The sequence below is a fragment of the Phragmites australis genome, chromosome 6 (genome assembly GCF_958298935.1).
Source record: "Phragmites australis chromosome 6, lpPhrAust1.1, whole genome shotgun sequence".
In the NCBI taxonomy this organism is placed as follows: domain Eukaryota; kingdom Viridiplantae; phylum Streptophyta; class Magnoliopsida; order Poales; family Poaceae; genus Phragmites; species Phragmites australis.
Genome location: NC_084926.1, coordinates 24,000,637 through 24,023,463, shown reverse-complemented (window position 1 = coordinate 24,023,463; position 22,827 = coordinate 24,000,637). Strand labels below are relative to the sequence as shown.

The 22,827-nt window shown below is 44.7% G+C and overlaps 2 protein-coding genes across 4 annotated transcripts; both read right to left on the bottom strand.

Moving 5' to 3' along the window:
* Nucleotides 1–714: 714 nt before the first annotated feature.
* Nucleotides 715–16,932, bottom strand: LOC133920557 (GDSL esterase/lipase At4g26790-like). The gene is made up of 3 exons (XM_062365165.1): nt 16,501–16,932; nt 1,084–1,567; nt 715–1,017 (listed from the first exon to the last, which is right to left on the bottom strand). The coding sequence occupies exons 1-3, from the start codon at nt 16,885–16,887 to the stop codon at nt 824–826; spliced, it is 1,065 nt and encodes a 354-aa protein (XP_062221149.1). The 5' UTR covers nt 16,888–16,932; the 3' UTR covers nt 715–823.
* Nucleotides 16,933–17,762: 830 nt separating this feature from the next.
* On the bottom strand, nt 17,763–21,722 carry LOC133922152 (uncharacterized). Of its 3 annotated transcripts, none has more exons than XM_062367352.1 (11): nt 21,531–21,722; nt 21,065–21,171; nt 20,897–20,967; nt 20,759–20,808; nt 19,893–19,966; nt 19,748–19,810; nt 19,328–19,418; nt 19,059–19,121; nt 18,919–18,998; nt 18,751–18,822; nt 17,763–18,647 (listed from the first exon to the last, which is right to left on the bottom strand). In XM_062367352.1, the coding sequence occupies exons 2-11, from the start codon at nt 21,094–21,096 to the stop codon at nt 18,566–18,568; spliced, it is 678 nt and encodes a 225-aa protein (XP_062223336.1). In that variant the 5' UTR covers nt 21,097–21,171; nt 21,531–21,722; the 3' UTR covers nt 17,763–18,565. The 3 variants fall into 3 exon arrangements, with proteins under 3 accessions (XP_062223336.1, XP_062223338.1, XP_062223337.1); XM_062367354.1 differs by having other exon boundaries at nt 19,328–19,415; nt 21,531–21,717; XM_062367353.1 differs by lacking the exon at nt 21,531–21,722 and adding an exon at nt 21,456–21,529.
* Between the last annotated feature and the right edge of the window lie 1,105 nt (nt 21,723–22,827).

Sequence of the window (22,827 nt, the reverse complement as noted above, 5' to 3'; positions counted from 1 at the left end):
TGTGTGTAAATCCAAGTTCATCTGACACAATCTTGACTTGAAAAGTTTAGGAACTACTATCAGTAGTGTCAGGATCAGTTGCTACGTTTAATCTTCTTCTTTTTCCCTGTTTAGAGAGGTTCACTCTTTTTGCTTCTTTTCGTTTTTGCAGTACTGACAAAATATGCTCCCACTTTATCTAGCCCTGGTTTCTTGCCTACGTGTGTGTATGTTGACAGAGTTGCAGTCCTCGTGCGTTTGCGTACAACTTGCAGTAATTTCTCTTCTGAATCTGTGATTTCCACTCCCTGATCCAGCTTAAGCCAGACGAATAACCAACTGGTAGTGGTGATTAGCCTTCTGCATTATCTACTTTGTGAACAAGCATTGCGATGATTGCAGACAAATCTGTGAATAATTATAGCTTCGCTTCGTAGTACTGCACAGAATTGTAACTGCAGGGGCATAGGCCCGCAGTGTGAAGTTCAGAACGGTCGTTCTGCAAGCGTACAATTTAACACGCGTCCGTTCTACGCATACATCACAATACAGCAACAGGATAAGATCCCATCAGTCTCAGCAGAAGACATGTAACCGACATGGCTACATCCAATACAAGAACTGCGATGATCGTAGACAGATTTGTGAACAGATATATGATAGGTTGATTCAGCGCAGTAGAAAGAATCAGGGCCATCGTAGTATACAAATCAGAACAGTCACTCTGCAATCGCGTACATGAATGAATACGCGTCCATTAAACCATCAGGCTAAGATCCTAAACCAGTTCTCGACATCAGTAGTTACTACTCTTGTTAAGGTAGTCATTGTAATACCCTCTGGATCACGAGAAGTGGGCAAAGGTGGTGTTCATGAGGTACTCGGCGATGATCCGGTTGGCCCGCTCCGTGGGGTGCACGGCGTCCCAGAACACGTACCAGCCGGCGTCCGCGCACGTCCGCGCGTCCCACGCGCGGCACGTGTACCCCATCTCGTACGTCCCCGAGCCGCAGCACCCCACGTCCGCCCTCGCGAACCCTGCAACAACAACCATGTGGTCAGCCCACGAGAAGGCAACCCAACCCAAACGACCGCGCCACGTACCGTAGCGCGACGGATTCCGCACGATGCCCTCGAAGAAGTCGTACACCGCCGCCACGCGGATCTCGGCGCCGGGCAGCTCGGCGCCCAGTTCGCTCACCATTTCCTCGAGCGCCGCGTTGAAGCCCCGCGCCGCAGCGTTGTACTCCTCGGCGCAGCGGCCGAGGAGGTGCGCGCGCTCCAGGGGCAGGCACCCCATGGCGCCCAGCCCCGTGAGCCCGATCTTGCGCGCGCCGAGCCCGTACAGCTCGGCCAGGAAGCTCCGGGCCAGGCCCACCAAGTAGTCCGTGTACTCGTCCACGGTGAACTCCAGGAACCGCGTCGTGGTGAGCGCGAAGTAGTTCTCGATGAAGTCGTTGGTGCCGATGCTGACGGCGTACACGGCGTCGGAGACTACCGTGCGGGCCTCGGCCGCGCCGAGGTGGTCTGCTAGCCGGGCCTTGTACTCCCGGAACATGTCCACTTGCTTCCGCAGGGGGATCACTCCCTGGAACACGGTGAGATTAAACAGGGTACATCGGTTGATACTACTTTCGTTCAAACAAACTTTAAAACTTAGACAAGTCCGCTCTATGCTAAAATGGGGTGCAGAAAATCAAATTATATATATTCTCTGTCAAACTCAAATAGCACATGATAGCTTTCAATTCGACACAAACAATTGACTTCAGTACGTAGCTGGCAATCGACAATGTGAACTGTTGCATTAACTCGGCTCGCTGTTGCTCATCAACAAGGTTTCACAAGTCGGGTACGGGGATGTTGCTTGCCTCCTGTCGAAAGCGCAGCGGGAATCTTGCAGAAAAGTGCAACATGATTTATTGGTTGGCAAGCTGATGAACTTGTCGCAGTAAATTCCCGTGGACCAAAGGATGTTAAAAGGAAGTATTATAAATGAATCTGGAATGCACCAGAAGCTAACTGTAGTAACTGAACAATATGGTTCTACTAGACTACTACTATGAATTTGCGTCATAAATTATCAGTATATTTTACTCCGATTAGCAGTGTAAGCAGAAACATTCAAATTGGTTATATGAAACTTATGTGAGTTCTTTCGCGAATAATAATTTCATTGTATTGGTATGCATGTATTTTTTTAAGGTTACGGATGCATCTTGTAACAAATGTGGGAGTGAATTTCTAGTTCATGCTATTTTTTTAGACTATATCGGTGTCCAAATTTCACTTTATTTCTTTATTTCTCGCAAGCAGAGCAAGCATGTATTCTAAGATTTGGAACTTTAGAGATTGTCAAATCAACTTCAGGTCTGCGGACCTAACAAAACACTTTGCTAGTATCGTTGAAAATTAGTTTCCAATAATATATACGTAAATTGATTTTGTACCTTTGAGAGTAGGGATTAATCAGGAAAAGAGACAAAACGATATATACAGGTTCGGGTCTCTGATTGGGGTAATACCCTACGTTCTGTGGGGGTGTTACTTCATTGTATTGATGATCTCGAGTATAAGTAAGGTGGCTAAGATAATTACAAGGAGTTGATTAGATCTAATCTATACTAGGGCTCAAGTCGTCGAGTAACTCCCCTGTTATTACCTTTCATGTTGCTCGTAATTCCTTGTTCGTGTCTCCTCTCCTCCAGCCTTTCCATCTTATATAGGGGTGATGTGACTCCTATCCAACCGTAGTCGATAGGGAGTTATTTTCCTTAATTTCTAAGTAGATATATCTATTTTGAATACATGTCGTATTGGTTTGGGTAACCAATCTAATCCCTCTCAATATGTACTTCCTTGATTCTGGGTGTATCAGGTACCGCTAATTCGGTTCCGTGATATCTGGAGCTGCTGAATATGCTTAGTATATACCTTGTCAGTATATGATGTACTCCTTATGCGCATATACCCTATAGTTAGATATTCGACAGTAGCTCCCTAACTCTACTCTGGATGAGAGGTTTCTATAAGCGTCTACTCAAGTACTGCCAAGTTTAAGCTTGGTCTAGTAAAGTAGATCAGGCTCATGGTCAAAAGAATCGAGTATGGATGAATCCTTTCTCGAGTATCGAGTGGAAGCTTAGTCGGGTTGAGTACCCTGTGGCTAATCGCACTTGAGACTCGAAGAAAAAGATTTAAATAACTTAACTGATCGACACCTGACTCTGAGTAGAGTTAAAAAAACCTTTCGAAATTTAAAACAGCGGGTATGGGCACATTTAATGCAGGCAGAAGGGTGTGCAGAGATTCACACATCGTCATCATTCCTTTTTTCACGCCGATCAAGGCATTGCAAATGTGGGAGTGGTTGAAACAGTAGTAACTTTTCGGTTTTTTACCCGTAAGACCCAGACTTGCAGTAACCATTCTTCGTCCTTTGCCATCAGTCTTCTTGCACAAGCTTCTCAACTTTCTCTGCTTCGGCATGCACCACCACCAGAAAAAAGTTTAGATCCATGGATCCCAACCCTTCCTCAATGATTCCGACTTCCTCCTCGCCGAAGAAGCAGTCGGACGTAGCAGCTACCGACGCCTCACCTGATTAGTATGACAAGGTGTGGTTCATGATCGTGGCCTGGACACCCTCGGCGATGCAAGAGTCTCGACTAGCGGAACTCGAAGCAGAAGGAGTGGTGCCATTGCGCAGCCTGGTCGAATGGAGGACGACATCGGGTGAGAGATTCCCTTCCTACAAGATCGAACACGAGTTCGTAGTTTTTGAGTCTTTCTTCCATTGCGGATTTAACATCCCTCCTTCCAAGTTTCTTCTCAATATGCTCAATCGATACCAGATTGAACTCCACCACCTAAACCCCAACTCTATCACCATGTTGAGTGTTTTTTTTTTAATCTTTGTGAGGCTTTTCTTGGCATCGAGCCAAGTTTCAATCTTTTTTTAGTATTTTTATAAATTGAAGAGGATTACTAAGAATAAATATGTTAGGGGATGTGGTTTCCAGTTGAGGAGTGGAATGAGAAACTCCTATATCTTGGTTCCCCTAACCTCCTCTTGGTCGAAGGATTGGAAGAAACTTTGGTTTTACGTCTCCAATCCCGACCTGATCGATTTTCCTTTAGTATATAGAGGCTTTTTTCCAGTCCAAAATCTTTCTTAGACGCAAGAGCATCAAGAGTCCAACCACACCACCTACTTCGCCAACAAGATTGGCTTGTTGAGGCATTTTGGCCTTACTGGGTGGCATATGGCCAGAGACTTCATTAGTAAGAGGTTAAGTCCCCTGAAGGCGCGAACGTGCCTGGCCTGGGAGTATAGTGGGGATGAGGATGCTTCTAGGGATGCAGTCGTATGTAAGGTTTAGTTAGCACTTTGCCCTTTTCATTTAGCTATGATATTCGAACTTTGTCAAGTAAACCTTTCTTTTCTTTTTCAGTCCTGCCTACACAGGATGTCACCGCCCAGCTGAACAAGCTTATTTCTTTCGGCACACTGGAGTGTGACATTGCACCTTACTCCTTATCGAATCCTCAACCAGACGTAAGGATTTTCTTAATAGAACAGTAAGACTTGTTATTGTCTATTTCTTCTGACTTGTCTGTGTGACTGCATGCTCCAGTTTTTTGTCAAGAACACATCCTTTTGAGCGAGGTCTTTGATCTCGACAGCGCTACTTCCGCCGATGCCATCGACAAGGGGAAAGGATCAACCAACGAGGAGGTTGAGGGGTCTCTTGGATTGAAGAGATTGTCCTCGTCTTCTCATCTATTGTCGGATCTGAGCCCACTCAAGCGCAAGCGAAAGAGCCCTCGGGTATGCTGATTGAAGTTCTTATTATCTTCTTATTTCCTTCCAAATTATCAAGTAGATACTTGAATGCATTCGGGAATGCTCCTTTTGAGCGAAGGAGCCCTCGGGTATGCCTTTTGTTAGGGAACGGCAAGCGTACCAGCCCAATCGCCTCCTCGAGCAACTGCCGCTCTTGATGACCCGGCCGAAAAGGTAACTCTTCTCGAGCTATCGATTTCCTTTCGGTCATTCTATTAATAACGAGTTTCATGGATGGCTCTTTTTTTTAGGGGACATCTGGCACGTTCTTACAATCCCTAACTCGAGAGACCATCATGCCTGATGACTCGACTAGAGAGGTAATTTCAGTCAAATTAGTGCTCTTTAGTTGGTCATACTTTCACTTGATAATGCATTCTTATTATCTGGTTGCAGGTTACTGATGACTTGACTCTGCCTAGTCCATGTGTAACTCCCCCACCGGCTCCGCCTACCGGACCAAGAACAAAGAAGGTGACCACAAAAAAGCAAAAGTCAAGCATCATTTAACATTTTCCGATTTTAAAGAGGTTTGTCCCGGATTGTGATCTCAAGTGGTTGATTGGCAGTCCTTTCTTTTCCTCTTCTCTTATTCTTTTGATTGCAGACTATCGACTGAGGCGCAAACCAAGGCTGCCAGCACCTCGACCAGTCATCTAGGGATAACTTCCCCGGTTGATTCAGCCTCGGCTCTAATCAGAGATCCTACCTTGAGCATGCCCGAAGAAGACCCGCAGCTCAGGGGAAGTGAAACTCCAATATCAATTCTGACTGATGATCCATGGGCGGCAATAAAAGCTCTTCTCCAAGCTATAAGCGCTCAGGTAGCCGCCGAGGCCAACCACCACAAGAAGCTCGAGGCCAAGAGGGAGAAAATTGAACGTAAGTCTGTTCTTGATCACAAGTGTGTGATTTGATTATTGGGTGACTAGCAAAGAATTATTGTTTCGTTTACCTTTTTTAGGCCTTGAGTCCTCCTGCAATAGCAAGGAATAGCTTCTTCTTGATGCAACGAAGAAGATTAACACGATGTCAAGTTTTGGGAGAGACTTAGGAACCAAGTGAACACCACTCGAGTTGAAAAGAAGTCAATGATGGCTGAGTGGGATGCTGTTGTCCTAGCTCTTCAAGAGCTGAAGGAGCAGACCCTCGACCTCATATCACAAGCAACCTCTGCAAGTACTGCCACATTGCTAGGTATTCTAAAGAGCTATAACCCACGCTCGATACCTCATTTGTGACAGTCGAGTTTAATTGTACCAGCGAGGAGGCCGCAAAACTTGTTGAAAGCGTTCAGCTGGTGGTTCCCACCTTTGTCGAGTTGTTAAGGCTTAGTCTATCTAATGATGATAGTGAGGAGAGTCCCTTGGACTGATGGTTTGTTCTGCTCTAACATTTGTAGTACATATTTTACGATCTGAGCATGCACTCAAGAACACTACACTTTGCTAGTCTATTCTGCTTTTATTTGCTATTCCCTTGTCGATGAAATAGGATTAGCATAGTGGATGCAATAACTGATAGATACAAGTTGTCATCGTTCTTAAGACCATACTATTACGCATCACCTGAAATTGTAACCAGATAAGCCATTAGATGCGTGGCCCTCGAGTACTCGAGAAGACCATAATAGTGAGGAAAAGATTAATGCAAAGCTAGAAAAAGAAAGAGCATATCAATTTTTTTGTTAACTTTTATCAATTTGCGCATTCGATCAGCATACAAACATGAACTCGATAGAGAGCATACGTAAGGCAGACTAGGACTTTAGAACCCTTTTGGCCATTAGGCGTGAGATGTCTGATAATCTCTGTGCCATTATGCCTCTTGAGGTATAGTTATCTGTCATCTGCCCAACACATGCCTTCGTTGGTTCTATTTATCATGATCAACGCAGAGCCAGATAAAATTTTTGCAAAAGATAAAAAAAATGGTATTACAATGTAGCCCCCGACTCTACTTTCGAGGAAGAAAATTACTCAATCATAGAGTAGAAAAAGACATACCTATACCATTGATCGGAGAGTAGTGTTATAGCTCAGAACTCTGTACTCGACCGAATCTCGCTCTTGACCATGTGCTCGATGACTGAGTCAGTCGAAGAGTAAGGCTTGTTCTCGACTATGTACTCGATAACAGAGTCGGTCGAAGAGTGAGGCTCGTTCTCGACTGAATACTCGAGAATGGATGCCCCTGAGATTTATGGTTTTTACTGCAATATGATTATCGAGTGAACTTGATCCAGTGGGCAAGTGGGCATTAAAAGATCCTATTCCCATTTGTATTTGTTTTCACTGCAACATTGATCTGACACGTCATAATGGCCATGCATCCCTCTTTGCAGAGACGAGACTAGCCATAACGCCATCATGACTTCCACCAAACGTGCTACACGCCCGAGGCGACACCATCGTTTTGGATCTTGACGGCCATGTTTACACAGTACAACCTGTTTCCCCCACTATAAATAGAGGGAACTCGAAGCCGTTTGTCCGTCGTCTCCTCTGTTTCCTTTACCCATTGCCTCCTAGAACTCGTAGAGCTTGAAGCCATGGCCTCCACTCCATCTCCGCCTCTTGAGCCAACCCCAGAAATCCTTTCCCCTAGGCCTCTATCCATGACACCTCCTGAGATCATCATCATCACATCCTCCGACAACGAGGACTTGGGTAGCGGGCCTCAGAAGGAGAGAGAAGAAACATCCATCGTGGATTATCGCCGTCCCCTTACTCAGCGCATTTGCTGTTACATCAAAACCTATGCTTCGGCGTAGCGCTCTACACCGGAAAGGAATGAGGATGGTGGTGATACTGGATCATCGACCAAGCCTCCATTGAGGTCTTCGGCAATGGAGCCCCCGAGTCATCACCAGCGAAGGAGGCACGATCGCCTTCTCCATCGACAACAACCAGATCGCCTTCGTGCTAGGCTGAAGACCACTCGACATCACCGACGCTGGTCATCAGCTCTAGCAGGACTTTCGCCTCGGCCACTTTTCTTGGCCCTTATGCTGGTCGGCGGTTGATTCCCGGGGTGATCAGCTACCGCTCGAGGGAGGAGTATAGAAGGTTCCTCAACTCGTTTAGGGGCGAATGAGGCTCCATACGCTTCCAAACTTTCGGAGGTGGTGGATCTTCACTATTTGCTAGAGCTAGGCAGATCCTTTCATCTAATTTTGCACTAGCCACATGGATTAGAGGAAAAGGGAAAGATTATGTAATCAAGTAGCTAACCGAATTAAATGTAATTGATTTACCTGTAATCTACCTTTTCTATGAATAAAACTTTCAGAGTTGGTCGCTGTTCCATGAGTGCTCGAATATCTCACCGTTCAGAGTAGATAGCCGTACTGACCCAAGTCGAGTGACTTCGACTACTATGTAGGGTCCTTCCCACTTAGGTGATAACTTGTGGTGTCGGGCCTCTTTCTGCACCTTTCATAGGATGAGGTCCCCAGCAGCGAGTTCTCTAGGTTGAATTCTCTGGCTTCGATATCTACGTATTGCCTGCTGATACTTAGCTGCTCGAATAGATGCTTGATCTCGATGCTCCTCGAGTAAATTTATGTCATCCGTTCATAGCTACTCCTACCTTTCTTCGGAGTAACTTTCCACTCGAAGTGATCCAAACTGCAACTCAGTCGGGAGCATCGCTTCCGCTCCATAAACCAAGAAGAACGGTGTTTCACCAGTGGCACTATTGGTCAAAGTACAAATGACCCATAGTACTGAGGGAAGTTCTTTCACCCAGCGTTTCGAGTAGGCTTTTAGCCTGTCGATGACCCAATTTTTTATGCCCTGTAAGACTATTCCATTAGCACGTTCGACTTGTCCGTTACTCTGCGGGTGAGCTACTTAGGTGAAACAAGTTTTGATACCGAATTCTTCACAGAATGCAATAAAGGTCCTGCTTCTGAACTGGTTAATGTTATCCATAATTATCCGATGCGGAATGCCTAATCGAGTAATTATGCTCCTTATGAACTTCTTGGCCGCTTCTCCGGTTATCTTTTCTACAGGTTTGGCCTCTATCCACTTGGTGAACGTGTCAATAGCCACAAATAGGAACTTGTAACCGTCTTGGGCCCTTGGGAACGGTCCCAAGATATCCAAGCGCCAGATGGAGAAAGGCCAAGAAAAAGGAATTGTTTGCAGAGCTTCGGCTGGTCGAGTGGTCTGCCTTCAAAAAAATTGGTAGCTCTCGCACTTTTTGACCAGCTCGGAAGTATCCTGGAGGGCAGTCAGCCAATAGAATTCCTGGCGAAAGATTTTTCCAACCAAGGTGCGAGAAGACGCATGATTACAACACATGCCTCCATGGATATCGAGTAGTATTTTACTGCCCTCTTCCTGAGTGATGCACTTCATTAAGATTCCGTTACTCCCCTTTTACTAGAGCTTGCCATTTACCAAAATGTAGAGCTTGGATTTACGAGCAATTTTCTCTACATACGCATCATCATTAGGGATATCTCGACCCTCGAGATAGGCTTGGTATGGAGTCATCCAAGTCGGGTGGCATTCGAGTAGTGCAGCATCTGTGTCTATGGGTTCTGCCTCGCTGACCTAGCCAGACTGCTGGTCGGGTTGGGCAGCATCCATTCGTTGAACTATCAGGACAGATGGTTTAAGGATTTTCTCAACGAAGACTCCTATGGGTACTGGTGCTCGAGAAGAAGCGAGTCCAGCAAGTTCATCCACATCAGAGTTATAACTTCTTTTGATGTGCGTCACTTCTAGCCCTTCGAACTTTTTCTCAAGCTTTCGTACTTTGAGTAAATAAGCCACTATGTTGTCGTATAAGCACTGATACTCCTTTTGAGCTTGGTTCACGACTAACTGTGAGTCCCCTTTCACAAGAGGTTGTTTAATTCCAAGTGACACAACTATGTGGAGCCCATTTACCAGCCCTTCATATTCTGCAATATTGTTAGAGGCTTTAAAATTTAATTGAACAACGTACCTGAGTTCGTCGCCCATTGGAGATTTGAGTATAACGCCAGCCCCTGTGCCCTGGAGCATGAGCGATCCATCAAAGAAGAGCGTCCAGTGATCTTCGACCATGTTTGGCCTTGCTTCTTCAATGCTTGTCCATTCGGTGATGAAGTCCACTAACACTCCAGATTTCATGCTCGTGCGTGGCGTGTAGCTTACGTCAAACTCATTTAGTTCTATCACCTATTGCGCGATTCGTCCAGTAGCTTCCCAATTGCGTATTACATCCTTCAGCAGGTACGTGATCATGACGGTGATCCTGTGTGCTTGAAAGTAGTGCCATAATTTTTGGGAAGACATCAAGACTGCATATATCAGCTTTTGTACTTGCGGCTAACGTAGCTTAGCATCGTGTAGAACCTCACTTACGTAGTAAATAGGTTTCTGGATCTTGGCCTTTCTCTCAGGACATTCCCGTTTGACCACCAGTACTGTGCTTACAACTTGTGGGGTAGCTGCAATATACAAAAAGAGCTCCTCTTTTTCGTTAGGCGGTGTTAGGATTAATGGAGACGATAAGTACCTTTTTATGTCCTAGAAGGCGACTCCGCTTCTTTCGTCCACTCGAACCAATTTTGTTTGTTCAACATCTTGAAGAAAGGCATCCCTCGCTCGTCCAACTTGGAAATGAATTGACCAAGAGCAGCAATGCAACCTGTCAATTTCTAGACCTCTTTCAGTGTTCGAGGTGACTGCATCTGGTCGAGAGCCTCGATTTTGCGCGGGTTGGCCTCAATGCCTCGACTCGACACCAGGAAGCCGAGAAGCTTGCCGGATGTCACACCAAACGTGCACTTTTCGGGGTTGAGCATCATGCGATACTTCCTGAGGTTGTTGAACGCTTCCTTGAGATCGTCAACCAATGCGTTTCCGGTTTTCAATTTGACTACAACATCATCGATGTACGTTTCTACATTACGCTCAATTTGGGATTGCAGATAGTTTTGAATACACCTTTGATACGTAGCACCAGTATTTTTTAAACCGAAAGGCATCTTTACATAACAAAATACACCGAAATGAGTAGTAAAAGCAGTTTTCTCCTCATCCTCTAATCTCAGGCTAATTTGGTGATACCCTGAATAGGCATCTAGAAAACATAACAATTTGCAGCATGCCGTAGAGTCGATGATCTGGTCATTTCGGAAGAGGAAACGTATCCTTGGGGGAAGCCTTGTTAAGGTCGGTAAAGTCGACGCACATTCTCCATCTTCCATTGGCCCTCTTGACGAGGACAGGATTCACAAGCCATGTAGGATGACATACTTCTTGAATGAAGCCCACCTTTAGGAGCTTATCGACCTCCTCCTGGCTGGCCCTATTCCTGTCTTCCACAAATATCACTGCTTCTGCACCATAGATTTGGCATCAGGTTTAACAGCCAGTCTATGCTCGATCACCTCCCTAGGGACCCAGGCATATCGAACAGTTGCGATGTAAACACGTCTTGGTTTTTCTGGACAAAGGTGACGAGCGCGAGTTCCTATTTGGGGTCGAGGTTGGCCCCAACCTTAACCATCATGGATGGTTCAGACTGGTCAAGGGGCACTGTCTTGACGCAACCATAATTTTTTTTATTGCTCACACCATCGTGGGCCTTTCCCTTGGCGTCATCGGATTTGGTAGCACCAGCAAGACTTACGAGCCTAGAGTCTTTGGTCTCGACAACACCTTGCTGCCTTTGACGCTTAGAACTTGCATCCTTAGGGGCGATGGCCACTCGACTGAAGTGTTCGACCATATCCAGCCTTTGCTTATTGCATCTAACCACTACACACTGATCTCCTTTAACCGTAATGGATCTATTGGGACCCAGAATCTTAAGCGCTTGGTAGGCATAGTGAACCACCGCCATGAACTTGCCCAACATTGGGCGGCATAGGTTCACATTGTACGTCGTCTCGAAATCCACAACATCAAAGGTTAGCTTTTCTGTGCAGAAGTTGTCAGGCGTGCCAAAGATGGCCGGCAGCTCGATCTAGCCGAGAGGCATGGTCAATGAGTTAGGAGTTATAATGTGGAAAGGCACGACTACAGCTTTAAGCTCTAACCTCTGGATTCCCATCTTGTCCAAAGTTTTGGAGAAAATGAGGTTGAGTGAACTGCCTCCATCCACCAGAGTTCTGAAAACCTTGATGTTGAGTATGGTCAGCTGAACTACGACTGGGTATCGACCAGAATGTGGTACCGCGGCTGGATGGTCAGTTTGATCAAAGGTGATCAGTTGTTCCGACCACTTGAGATACCGAGTAGGCCCAGTCAGGGCCAAGTTAACTTCTCGCTCAACAGCCTTGTACTATCTCTTGGACTCATACGTGGCGGATCCTCTAAAGATGTGCGCCATGCTGTGGTGAGCCTCGTGGAACTAGGGCTCGTCACCCTCAACATTAGGCTTAACTTGCTTACTATCACGCTCAGCATTTGCCTTGATCTTCTCATCAAGTTTCTTCTTGAAGACAAAGCACTCGTCAAAAGTCATGCTGGTTGCTCCGATGGATAGGGCACCACTTTCCACCATCTCAACTGAGGCCTTTGTTGTCCCTAGTGTTGCACGATTTGCTCTTGTCGACTACGGCTATAGTCGTATCAGGACCCTTGCGCTTGTCACCGGGTTTGTTCTTTTTTCCTCTGTTCTTCGAGGACTCGGGTCTGTCCTTGCTAGGTTGGAGGTTTTTAGCACGTACTTGCGCTTTCGCTCATTTTGTGCACTTGTCGGCCAACTCGAAAAGCTCTTTGACTGTGCAGATCTTCCGAGTAGCCATCCTTCCATGCAAGTCTGTATCCTGAACACCTCGTTTGAAGGCAATAATTACCGATTCATCTGAGATGTCCGGGATCGTGTTACACTTGTCGCTGAACCTACGAATGAAATCTTGAAAATATTTGTTGTCACCTTAGCGCAGCTGGTGGAGGTCATTCTCCGTTTCTGGCCGCTCAAATGTGCCCTGGAAGTTGGCTATAAACTGAGCCTTGGGTTCTGCCCATGAACGAATTGAGTTGGGTGGCAAGTTTAGCAACCAAGACCTTGCGGGTCCATCAAGGGCGGTTAACAGATAATTGGCCATTACTCGATTATCACTGCTGGCTGCTTGAATTACAGTGGTGTAGATGTGCAACCACTCGTTAGGATTGATCTTCCTGTCGTATTTCTAGATTGGGCCCATTTTGAAGTGCTCGGGCCACCGAATCTACCGAAGTTCGCGTACGAAAGCCTCGCAACCCCCATCGAACTCTTCAGGAGGAGGTGATGGAGGACTACCATGCCTCTCTCTCCGAGCGGGGGAGTCATATCGACCATCTCGTCCTGTAGATTTGTGGTCGTAGTAGCGGCGATCGTCATCACGCAGTTCCTCATGGCGGTTTTTTATCGTCATACATAGATCACACTGGTTGTGAGGAATACGGTTCCTCAGATCTTCCTGATACCCGCGCATATGGATAGGAGAGCTACAGTTTGGCCCATAGTATCGTTTTTGTGCTCGACCACCTGAGCTTCCCGTCTAGGATTCCCTTACTTGAGAGTGTTCTCGCCCATGGCTCCTTGAGCCGAGACAGTTCCGATTAGGGGGTCTAGAGTTGCGGGGATTGTTTGCTCGAGTGACTTGGTTCTAAGCCGCATCGAGTAGGATCTTGACTTGATTGACCATATGATTCAGTGGATTTGCCGGATCCAATTCTGGAAGGGATCTGAGAATTAGATGAGCTCCTTGCATGTTTGCATCCGGAGTACTGAATATGTCGCTACCGAGACTCGGTTGCGGTCGAGCCGATGAAGCCTCACGATGATTGTTCGGAGGGAGCTTGTCCCTCGAGCCGTGGGCTGTCGCAGGCGTAGATACACACACTGGAAGTCGTCGGGAGAGGACAGGAGGCATCTGCCTTCCCCCGTTCCATCGGTGGAGGGCCGTGTCGGGTGCACGTATGGCTCCTGATGCAGATGTTTTGAGTGGTAACCCAACGCCAGTACTGTTAGCATTGATTGTTGTCGTTCTCCAAGGATTTCTGCGCCGTTCTTGACCATGGTATTTGGATCTACTACCATTTGGTCAACCGATGGGGGTCGTCGCCTCTAGCCATAAACACGAATCAATCTGTTCGGCTGCTCTGGCTAGCGTTAGAGTCATCGTCGCCAGCCTTGTCACTGTCGGTGTCCATGCAGTGAAGAACATTAGGCTCGTGGGATCCCACTCGAGGTGTCCCACCTCGCAGTACGCGTCCAATGGTATGGACTCGAGGGTATCGGTGTGGATCAGTCCACCTTGATCGTCCCAATGGAAAACCATAGTTCCGAAGATAATCACCGAGTCGACGGAAGGGGACTCGAAGACGTCCTCGGTCGACTTGAAGCAGTCGTAGAAGCCGGTGTCGGAAAATCCAACGCAAGAGTGAGTCTGAGACATGATTAATCCTACAAAACAGAAGAAGACCCCTACCTGACGCGCCAACTATCAAAGATTAGTTCCTGACAATATGCCCTACGTCCTGTGGGGGTGTTACTGCCTTGTATTGATGATCTTGAGTATAAGTAAGGTGACTAAGACTATTACAAGGAGTTAATTGGATCTAATCTATCCTAGGGCTCAAGTCGTCGAGTAACTCCTCTATTGTTGCCTTCTGTGTTGCTCGTAATTCCTTGTTCGTGTCTCTTCTCTCCCTCAGCCTTTCCGTCTTATATAGGGGTGAGATACCGACTTCTATCCAGCCGTAGTCGATAGAGAGTTGTTTTCTTTGATTTCTAAGTAGATATATCTGTTTTGAATACAGATCGTATTGGTTTGGGTAACTAATCTAATCCTTCTCGGTATGTACTTCCTTGATTCTCGGTGTACAAGGTACCGTTGATTCTGTTTCGCGATATCTGGAGCTACCGAATACGCTTCGTATATACCTTGTCAGTATATGATGTACTCCTTATACGCACCCGTTGTTAGATATTCGACAAGTACTCCCTTCAAATAAAAATACTTGACTTATTAGACATATCGCAGTCTTCAATACATATCTTTGATCATAATTTTTAATTAAAATATATTTATTTACTGAAGTTTGTAATATAATGAAATATTCTTGAAGACAAATCCACGCATATAATTTTCATGTTTTAATACTAAATATTTTAAAAGTTATTATTGATAGTGAAAATTTTAAAAGTCTGATCAGATCTTATCCAAAACATTATATATTTATAATTGGAGAGAGAACTACAAATCACCAATGACACATTTCACTATTTGTATCATGTCATATTGAATGGTTATCTTTATCTTTATCTTTTATTTTGCTAAAATTAAAAAAATGAGCACTAAAGGAAGGGCGTCTCCTTAGGATTTTATTAAAAGGATTTTATATCTTGAATCTAGGCCGATTCAGTGAGATCGTATTCAATTGATTGTTAGCACAGTAAAAGACTTGGCTTTACACCTGGGAGTAAATGACTAGCGCATGAAACTATGATTACCCTTAACAGACATCATCTTTTTACATTCACGTGGTATAGTGTCGACAGTATGCCAGTTTTTATAGTTTTTAGTCAAGTAAGAATTACAAAATTTCCTTCTTTTTCCTCCTTTATTTTCTTTTTCTTCTTTTCTTCTCCTCTTCTTCTCTTCTTTTTCATGACCAAAAATTGAGAGTCCTTTTTCAATAACTAAAAATGCGCCCGGGTAGGGAGCTTCAGCGCGAGCCCACCCCCCATGCGCCCGCTGTTTTCAGTGGGTGGCAACTATGGGACCATGAATAGCACTTTCGTGTATTCTCCACGTACGGTAGGAAAGCATGTATGAGTTAAAATCATGCTGGAAAATACGTTGTACCAAAAATGAGAATGAAAATTCACGAAACATAATTCAGAGGTTATATATATATATGCACAGTACATGACGTGGTGACTGGTCATTGCTACATTGTTGTATGATGGCGTAGCCAGGTGCCCAGGTCAGGTGCAACGCATGCATCTTTGTACAGCGTAGCGAAAAGAACGTTGGACCACTACAGCGGTTGCTGATACCTGTCGAACTGTAAACTCTACTAGCAGAGATATAAATGATTATTTAATAGATAATTCTAAGTTATTCTAGGTTATTATTTAGTTTATCTTTTCTTAACTTAGTTAGATAGAGCAAATCTTTAGTTAATTTTTTTAATTTTAAATCGACTCAATAACTAAAAATATAACTTAAATCCTTAATGACCAGCTGCACAAAAATTCTGTTTCGCCGGCATGTGCAGTGCGCTGCTCGCGCCTCCACTGGCGGGCCCACTTTCGATTTTTGGAAAAAATCGAAAACTTTTTCTCAAAAACTTTTTGAGCAAACTTTTTTTAACTTTTACTCAAAACTTTTTCTCAAAATTTTCTCGTTAAATTTTTCGAAAAAATTATCTAGAAAACTTGGGACCGAGGAGAACGTATGCTACAGAAGCGCTCCAAACTTGCAAGATACGTGCAGCGTTAGATTATGATTTGTACGCCGATCATAAGTTCGATCGTAGTAACATGCATTCTAGACGCTAAATTTCGTGCGTAAATTGATGCCAAATTAATGACAGCACCAAAAAGAAGAACACACGATGTCTGCACCGGCGAAATCAAGGGATCCATCTATCAACCCAAATGCAGGACGGGAATTCATATTGAGAAAAAAAAAAAAGAGAGCTGGATTATGGAAGCACGGCACTACTTACGAAGACGCGCGAGGTGGCGACGTCGAGGCCGGAGCCGGCGGAGGCGAAGCAGACGCCTGTGGCGAAGTCCCGGATGCCGTAGCCCGGGTCGAGGTAGGCCGGCACGAAGGCGCGGCCGAGCCCGAGCGCCTCGGAGTAGAAGTCGGTGGCGACGCGGCCGTTGCTGAACCGCCCCGTGGCGCGCCCGCCCGGGAAGTCGCGCCCGTAGGGGGGGAAGTTGCTCCGCACCACCGTCTGCACGGCGTTGTTGTTACCGGCGTCCACCGTGGAGTCGCCGAACACGATCAGCGCCGTCACGCGCGCCCTCACCGCTGGCGCCGGTGCCAGAAGGAGCAGCGGCAGCAGAAGCAGGGCGACCGAGGAACGCACACGCGACGCCGCCGCCATGCACCTGTATCCAGCTTCTACCTCGCTGCTGCTGTGACTCGTGAATGTGAGCGCGCGGCAGCGTGACGTGAGAGTGTGAGACGCTTTAACTGGAGCCGTGACGTCAAAAAGCGGCCTGCCTGTACCGGGGGGGGGGGGGCAGTAAAGCGGGGGCGTGTTTGCATGCGGTTCTGTGCGGTGGTTAGGTGTACGTGCTGCCGCTGCAACTAGTTAAGGGCAGTAATCCGCTGAGTTCCAGGCTTCCAGCGCCGGCGTCTTCCTGTGCCCTGCCTGCTTACATACAGCGACAGCTATCTCAAGAGCGCAAATTGGATTTGGATATCGCGCAATGAGGAACCAGGTAATTGTGGGGTGACATAGTCATGGGCGCACGATTCCACGGTTCAAATTTAGTGTGCGTGAATGGTGGTGTGTTTTTTTTATTGAAAAATATTGTATCTCTCTACCCTTGCGTGCATAACGGATGCTTTAACGCGCCTTTTGGAATGATGTCTTATTGGACCATTCTGATCTGATCGTGGTATAATTAGTTCTTCTGGAAGAGAAAAGGCGAAGAAGGGCGAAAGATACTCCCCCAAGCGAAGCTCCGTGCACCAAACATGCGGTCGGGCGTTGCTCTGCTCGTTGTTGGAGAGAGATGCCCCCTCTCTTGTGATTGCGCAGCGAACGGCCACTTCAAGTGACCTCTTGTTCGTATAACAAACATCATTTATCGACGTAAAAGTGTTCCAGGATAGTACTACATGGTATTCAAGAGAACAGAGACTTCACTGCACAAGGAAGTGAGACCTATCTTGTACAGATGGTAAACCCCGCGAACTCGCAGCAGGAGTGGACAAATCAGCCACAGGGGCAAATGCCAGAATAAGCCAAAGAAAACATCAGCAGAAAATAATTGTATTTTTTTACAGTAAAATATTTGAATTCTCAGAGTAGTCTTGCCAGAGAGTATCTCAAATATGACGTCAAATATGCTTAGTGGAGGAGAAAAAAGGGCTAAATACAACAGACCTCCAGACCACTATTCACATAACGCTTAATCCGACAGTCATTTTCTTTGGCAACACAAATAGTCCATGCGGATGCAATCCACACCCGCCAATGTGCAATGGAGCAAATTCGGCAATTCAATTCACAGTTTGAAATATCTAGGTAAAATATAGAGCCAACTCCATCAAAGACTACAGAGTACCAAATCACCCTGACAAGAACTACGATTATCGAATTACCGTGGCAGTTCAAGTTTCGTGGATTGGAAGTTTCCCTGTACCAAACCTCAATAGAGCCAACTCCATCAAAGACTACAGAGTACCAAATCACCCTGACAAGAACTACGATTTTCGAATTACCGTGGCAGTTCAAGTTTCGTGGATTGGAAGTTTCCCTGTACCAAACCTCAAATATATATATATATATATATAAAGAATTCGATCTATGGGGGAAGGCAGCCTATGACATTACTTTTAAAGGTCGAGACAAGGCATCAAAGACCGGCCACCCAAGGACATCACTAAAAGCCGCCCAGACCACACTAAAAGCGACACACGACTCATGGTCTATGCCGGCTACGATGATGATGAAGTCGTACTGCAAGTTTCCTAATGGGAAATGACATGTATGCTCTATATTACACAGCTGATCACATTGGTTGGTCATGTTCCTAGCAGAAAATGGTCATTCATATGTCCATGTCAATCAAGGCATCTTCCTCTTCACCATCAGATGGCACACCAGTTAAGAAGTCATCTCCTGACAATTTGCTGTAGTAGAAAAGGAGCATGTCAATAATACAATTTCTTTCGTATGATTTAATTTAATGTTGTGTTCCTTGTCAGAACCATGCATAATGGAGCAAGCACCTACCTAGTACAATAACATCGAAAGCTCACTACTCGCTTTAGCTTCCTATTGTAGAAGAAGTAGTTGAATGACCATCTACAAGAAAGAATTGAGTAGCATATCCACATTAGAGTGTCCATTCAACTGGTTAAGTTTACCATCTAGTTCACATTTTAGTTAAGCTGAACATACATGGCCCCTTTCTCTAGAACTGGATCTCCATCCGAGTCTGGATTATAGCTGTAGATGTCACACTCCCTGATTTTGATAACCTGCAAAGTAAGGTGTAAACATACAACTTCTTGCAAACCAAACATTAAGTGAATGCTTACCTCATCAATAGCTTTAGTCATACTGTCCAGAAGAGAACTGCCCTCATTTGTTGCTGCCCATTGCTGAACAGAAGTCCAATTTCAAGTTGGCACATCAGATCAGAGAAAAAGCAAAACAAAGAGCCTCAGCATCGTTTAAAAATTAGCTATGTGACAACATGCCTAGATTAGTGATATACTTTTTTGAATTCGCAGTCTTACTACACAAGGCAATTTATATTTACAAAAATGCAAACCATACGAAATAAAAGGGAACCATAAAGCATTACCCCAGAAGCGTCAGATAAGTAGGTGTCTATCATCTGCTTGAAACTTTCCCACTCCTCTTCTTTGAAGAACAGGTGTGCCCGAACAGCACTGCTAAGTGAACAAATGTTGACAAAAGGATGTTAGATTTAATCTGAAGGTCATCCCATCACGAATATGTGGTATGACGGGCAGGAGAGCTTTAGAAAGTTGATTCATCAAATACCAAAGTGGCCAAGGGAAATGGAGAGAATTGAACTCTCAGCTCAAAGAGCAACGGTTATTAATCCGTCTGTCATACCATATGACAACACCCCCTTAGGCTGGTCGGAAAGGACAAAAGCGGGTTGCCATATCGCCAAAGAAAAGCTGACTATGACATTACCCAAATATCCTTCCTCCCAGATTGTATTAGAACATACTCGTTAAAAAGAAAAAAATACCTGAAATCATAATCCGGATACATATGACCAAGAGTGAGGACTAGATATATCAATGTTTTTCGGCTGGGTAAACACCAAAAACAGAAAGAAGTTAGGCTGAGTAAATAGAAAATGTGCACAATGAAGATAGCCTTCACATCCTTACCATGACCTGGAGGACAAATGCTCCACTGGTGAAGCTGGATCACTGTCAGAAGACTTGCCAAGGTAATCAAGAATCTGAACACACAACAGAAAAATTAGATAGGCATTACTACAATAGCATCCATACATTCAAGGTTGGCATGAAACGGCAACATTTGAGAAGAATGCATAAATAAACATCATATACACATTCTAGTAAGCTTTTAAAGGGGGAGAAAATATTAACCTCTCAAGTCTCAACACTCAATAGAATGATATGTTGTGATTCTGACAGATTGTACTAAGCACAACTACAATGGTGTCAAATGTGGTATTGCGTTTGTGACATTCAGTAATTTTTACATTCATAAATAAAAAAAGACCCAAACGGCCTACAATCAAAGTAGAAGATAAAGGCAACCATAGCAATGGTAAAAGGACATAAGACGGCAGCTTGAAGAAGGGTGACATTCAATAGTTAAGTTGAACATGAAGCATTTCATAACATTTCAGGTATGCAAGAGGATCTCAACAAAACTAATGCCCAATAACAAGTAACTGCACACATCAAAGGACATATCTAAACTAATTTCACATAAACCAACATGCTACTTCAGGCATTCATAACTCTGTATATCTTTTTACCTTTTTGACTGAAAACAGAACAAGAGTGGGAATACAGAATCCCAAGAATAGGCAAACCCAACGGTTCAAAGGACTGTCATCCAGCGAATCGAAAACATTGTTTCATTTTACCATGATCCAAGTGAGTAGTTAAATTTCCTAAACAAATCACAGTAGTGCACATGCATACTAATTCATGGCCTCGTTGAACGAAAAATGATTGCAATGATCATATAATTCATGGGTCGATGGAAAAGCATGTACCTCATGTTCAAGACTTATGGAAAGCCGACGGTCTGTCGCAGTGTGCTTGCCTGCAAATAACATAGCAGCTTGACCTTCATTGACATGAAGTAACATGCAGAATGAGAGTCGTGTGGTCGTGTGGAAGCATATTCTTACATGAGAAGGCTTCAAGGTTACCCCTAATTGTACAATCACCAAGGTTGAGTTGATCCAGGAACAAATTTATACTGGAAGAAGATTAACAAAACCACAAATTAGTCAACTAGGAAAAATTTTTGCATGCTACCAAGAGCGCATCAACAGCAACAGAAATACCATGTTTACCTGTCGAAGGGGGTGTACTCTAAAAACTTCATGCTGGGTGTCTTGTGAACTCATAAAAGAGTCGATCAGATCGGGTGTGCCTCAAGATGTGGGGTTCAAAGACCCAACTGCCAAAATTAGCATGCCCCAACAGTAATCAATACAGAAACAAGCAAACAAGATAATTAGAAAGAAAGGCAAGCCACATAATATATCAGAACGAGCACAATCAGCATGTTCTTTGGCAAGATTTGGATGAATCAGAGTATCCAGTTCCATCCCCTTCCACCAGGGGCGAACTCAGCGTGGGGAATGGGGGAGTTTTGGAAAATAAAATGATATCACCGCTCCACCCAGCGAACAAACTGGATGAATGGGACAATCCATCAATGATTTGGATTCGAGGGCTCACAGTCGAAGGAACGGAAAAGGAAAGTTTCTGCAGAAAAGAACGAACAATCGGTCCAAGAACCTGGGGTTTCCTTACCAACAAAAAGGAAGAAATCAGCCTCAAGTCCGGAACGGATCTCTACTCCAGGCAAGGCACCGTGCGGGGTGGGGGGACGATGATGACGCGTACGGGAGGAGAGAGGGATAGGTGCGGTAGCGGTGGAGATGACCGGATGAGGACGATGATGACGCGTACGGGAGGAGAGAGGGATAGGTGCGGTTAGCGGTGGAATATGCCGGCTGGATCTGGATCGAACGTATCCGCTGTGTCACGAGAACTGCAGGTGTTACGGTCGTACCTCGTACGGCTGAGCTACAGCCGGATGATGCAGAAAGGAGGGAAAGGATATGTGTCGATGGAAACAAGGTTCACCTTATCAAGCTCCGATGGTAATCGAAATTTCGTGATTATCGTGCTAATCGGTTAAAAATTTAAAAAAAATTAGATAAAATTTATTTAGTAAAATTTAAAATTTGAAAAAAAATCGCGATCAAATAAGAATCCTACTCAGAAAGTTAGTCGGGTCTAGTCGGAGCTAGTTATATGCATATGTTCTTATTCATGTTATATTTAGGAATTAAATTAAATTAAATCTAAAACACCATTTTTCTAGCAATCCAAAACCTTAATATAGGCACTTAGATTTAAGATAACTAGTTTTGCTAATGCACTGAGGTCAGACAAGGTTACCGATGTGCATTTCAATATATGTCAGGTTAAAGCTATTTTTTGGCTTACAGCTATGAACTGCTATTGAGTTGTGCCTGACAGGCTTGAAGGAATTCTTTCTTTGATGAGGAGAAGAAGTTTGAAGAAGTCAATATGCTCTTTGTAGGATGTATTCATAATGCTCTTGCCGATTGTCTCTGTGATATGTACATGAACATAACAGACGCAAAAGGAGTTGTGACACACACTAAATACAAAATTTGGTGTATCAGATGCAGACAGTGAACTGTATACTATGAAGTAGTATCATGACTACAATATGGTCGATTATTGGTCGGTAGTTGAGCAGGCTCATGAGATTCAGTGCATTGTAAAGGAACTTGAACTCCTAAAGTGTGCCTTACCCGACAAGTTTGTGGCTGGGGCATTATTGTCAAATTGCCTCTCTCGTGGAGAAATTTTGCCACTGCTCTAAAACACAAGAGGCATGAAATCTCTATCGAGAGTCTAATCACATCTCTTGATGTTAAGGAGGAAGCTTGGGCTAAGGATGTGCATAACAAAGAAGACGATGGACAATCGAGTGGAAATATGGTGCAATAGTCCTCTAATGGCAAGTTCAAAGGAAAAAATAACAAGGCTAAACAAACCACCAACTTCAAGA

Bases quoted from the DNA above. Each gene is read 5' to 3' on its own strand.
- LOC133920557 (XM_062365165.1), bottom strand. From the start codon at position 16,887: ATGGCGGCGGCGTCGCGTGTGCGTTCCTCGGTCGCCCTGCTTCTGCTG. The intron at 1,568-16,500 runs GTAAGTAGTGCC...ACCGTGTTCCAG, and splicing joins TCGCCACCTCGCGCGTCTTC to GGAGTGATCCCCCTGCGGAA. The intron at 1,018-1,083 runs GTACGTGGCGCG...TTGTTGTTGCAG, and splicing joins GCGGAATCCGTCGCGCTACG to GGTTCGCGAGGGCGGACGTG.
- LOC133922152 (XM_062367352.1), bottom strand. From the start codon at position 21,096: ATGAAGTTTTTAGAGTACACCCCCTTCGACAG. The intron at 19,811-19,892 runs GTAAGGATGTGA...GTGTTTACCCAG, and splicing joins CATTTGTCCTCCAGGTCATG to CCGAAAAACATTGATATATC. The intron at 18,648-18,750 runs GTAGGTGCTTGC...TTTCTACTACAG, and splicing joins TTTCGATGTTATTGTACTAG to CAAATTGTCAGGAGATGACT.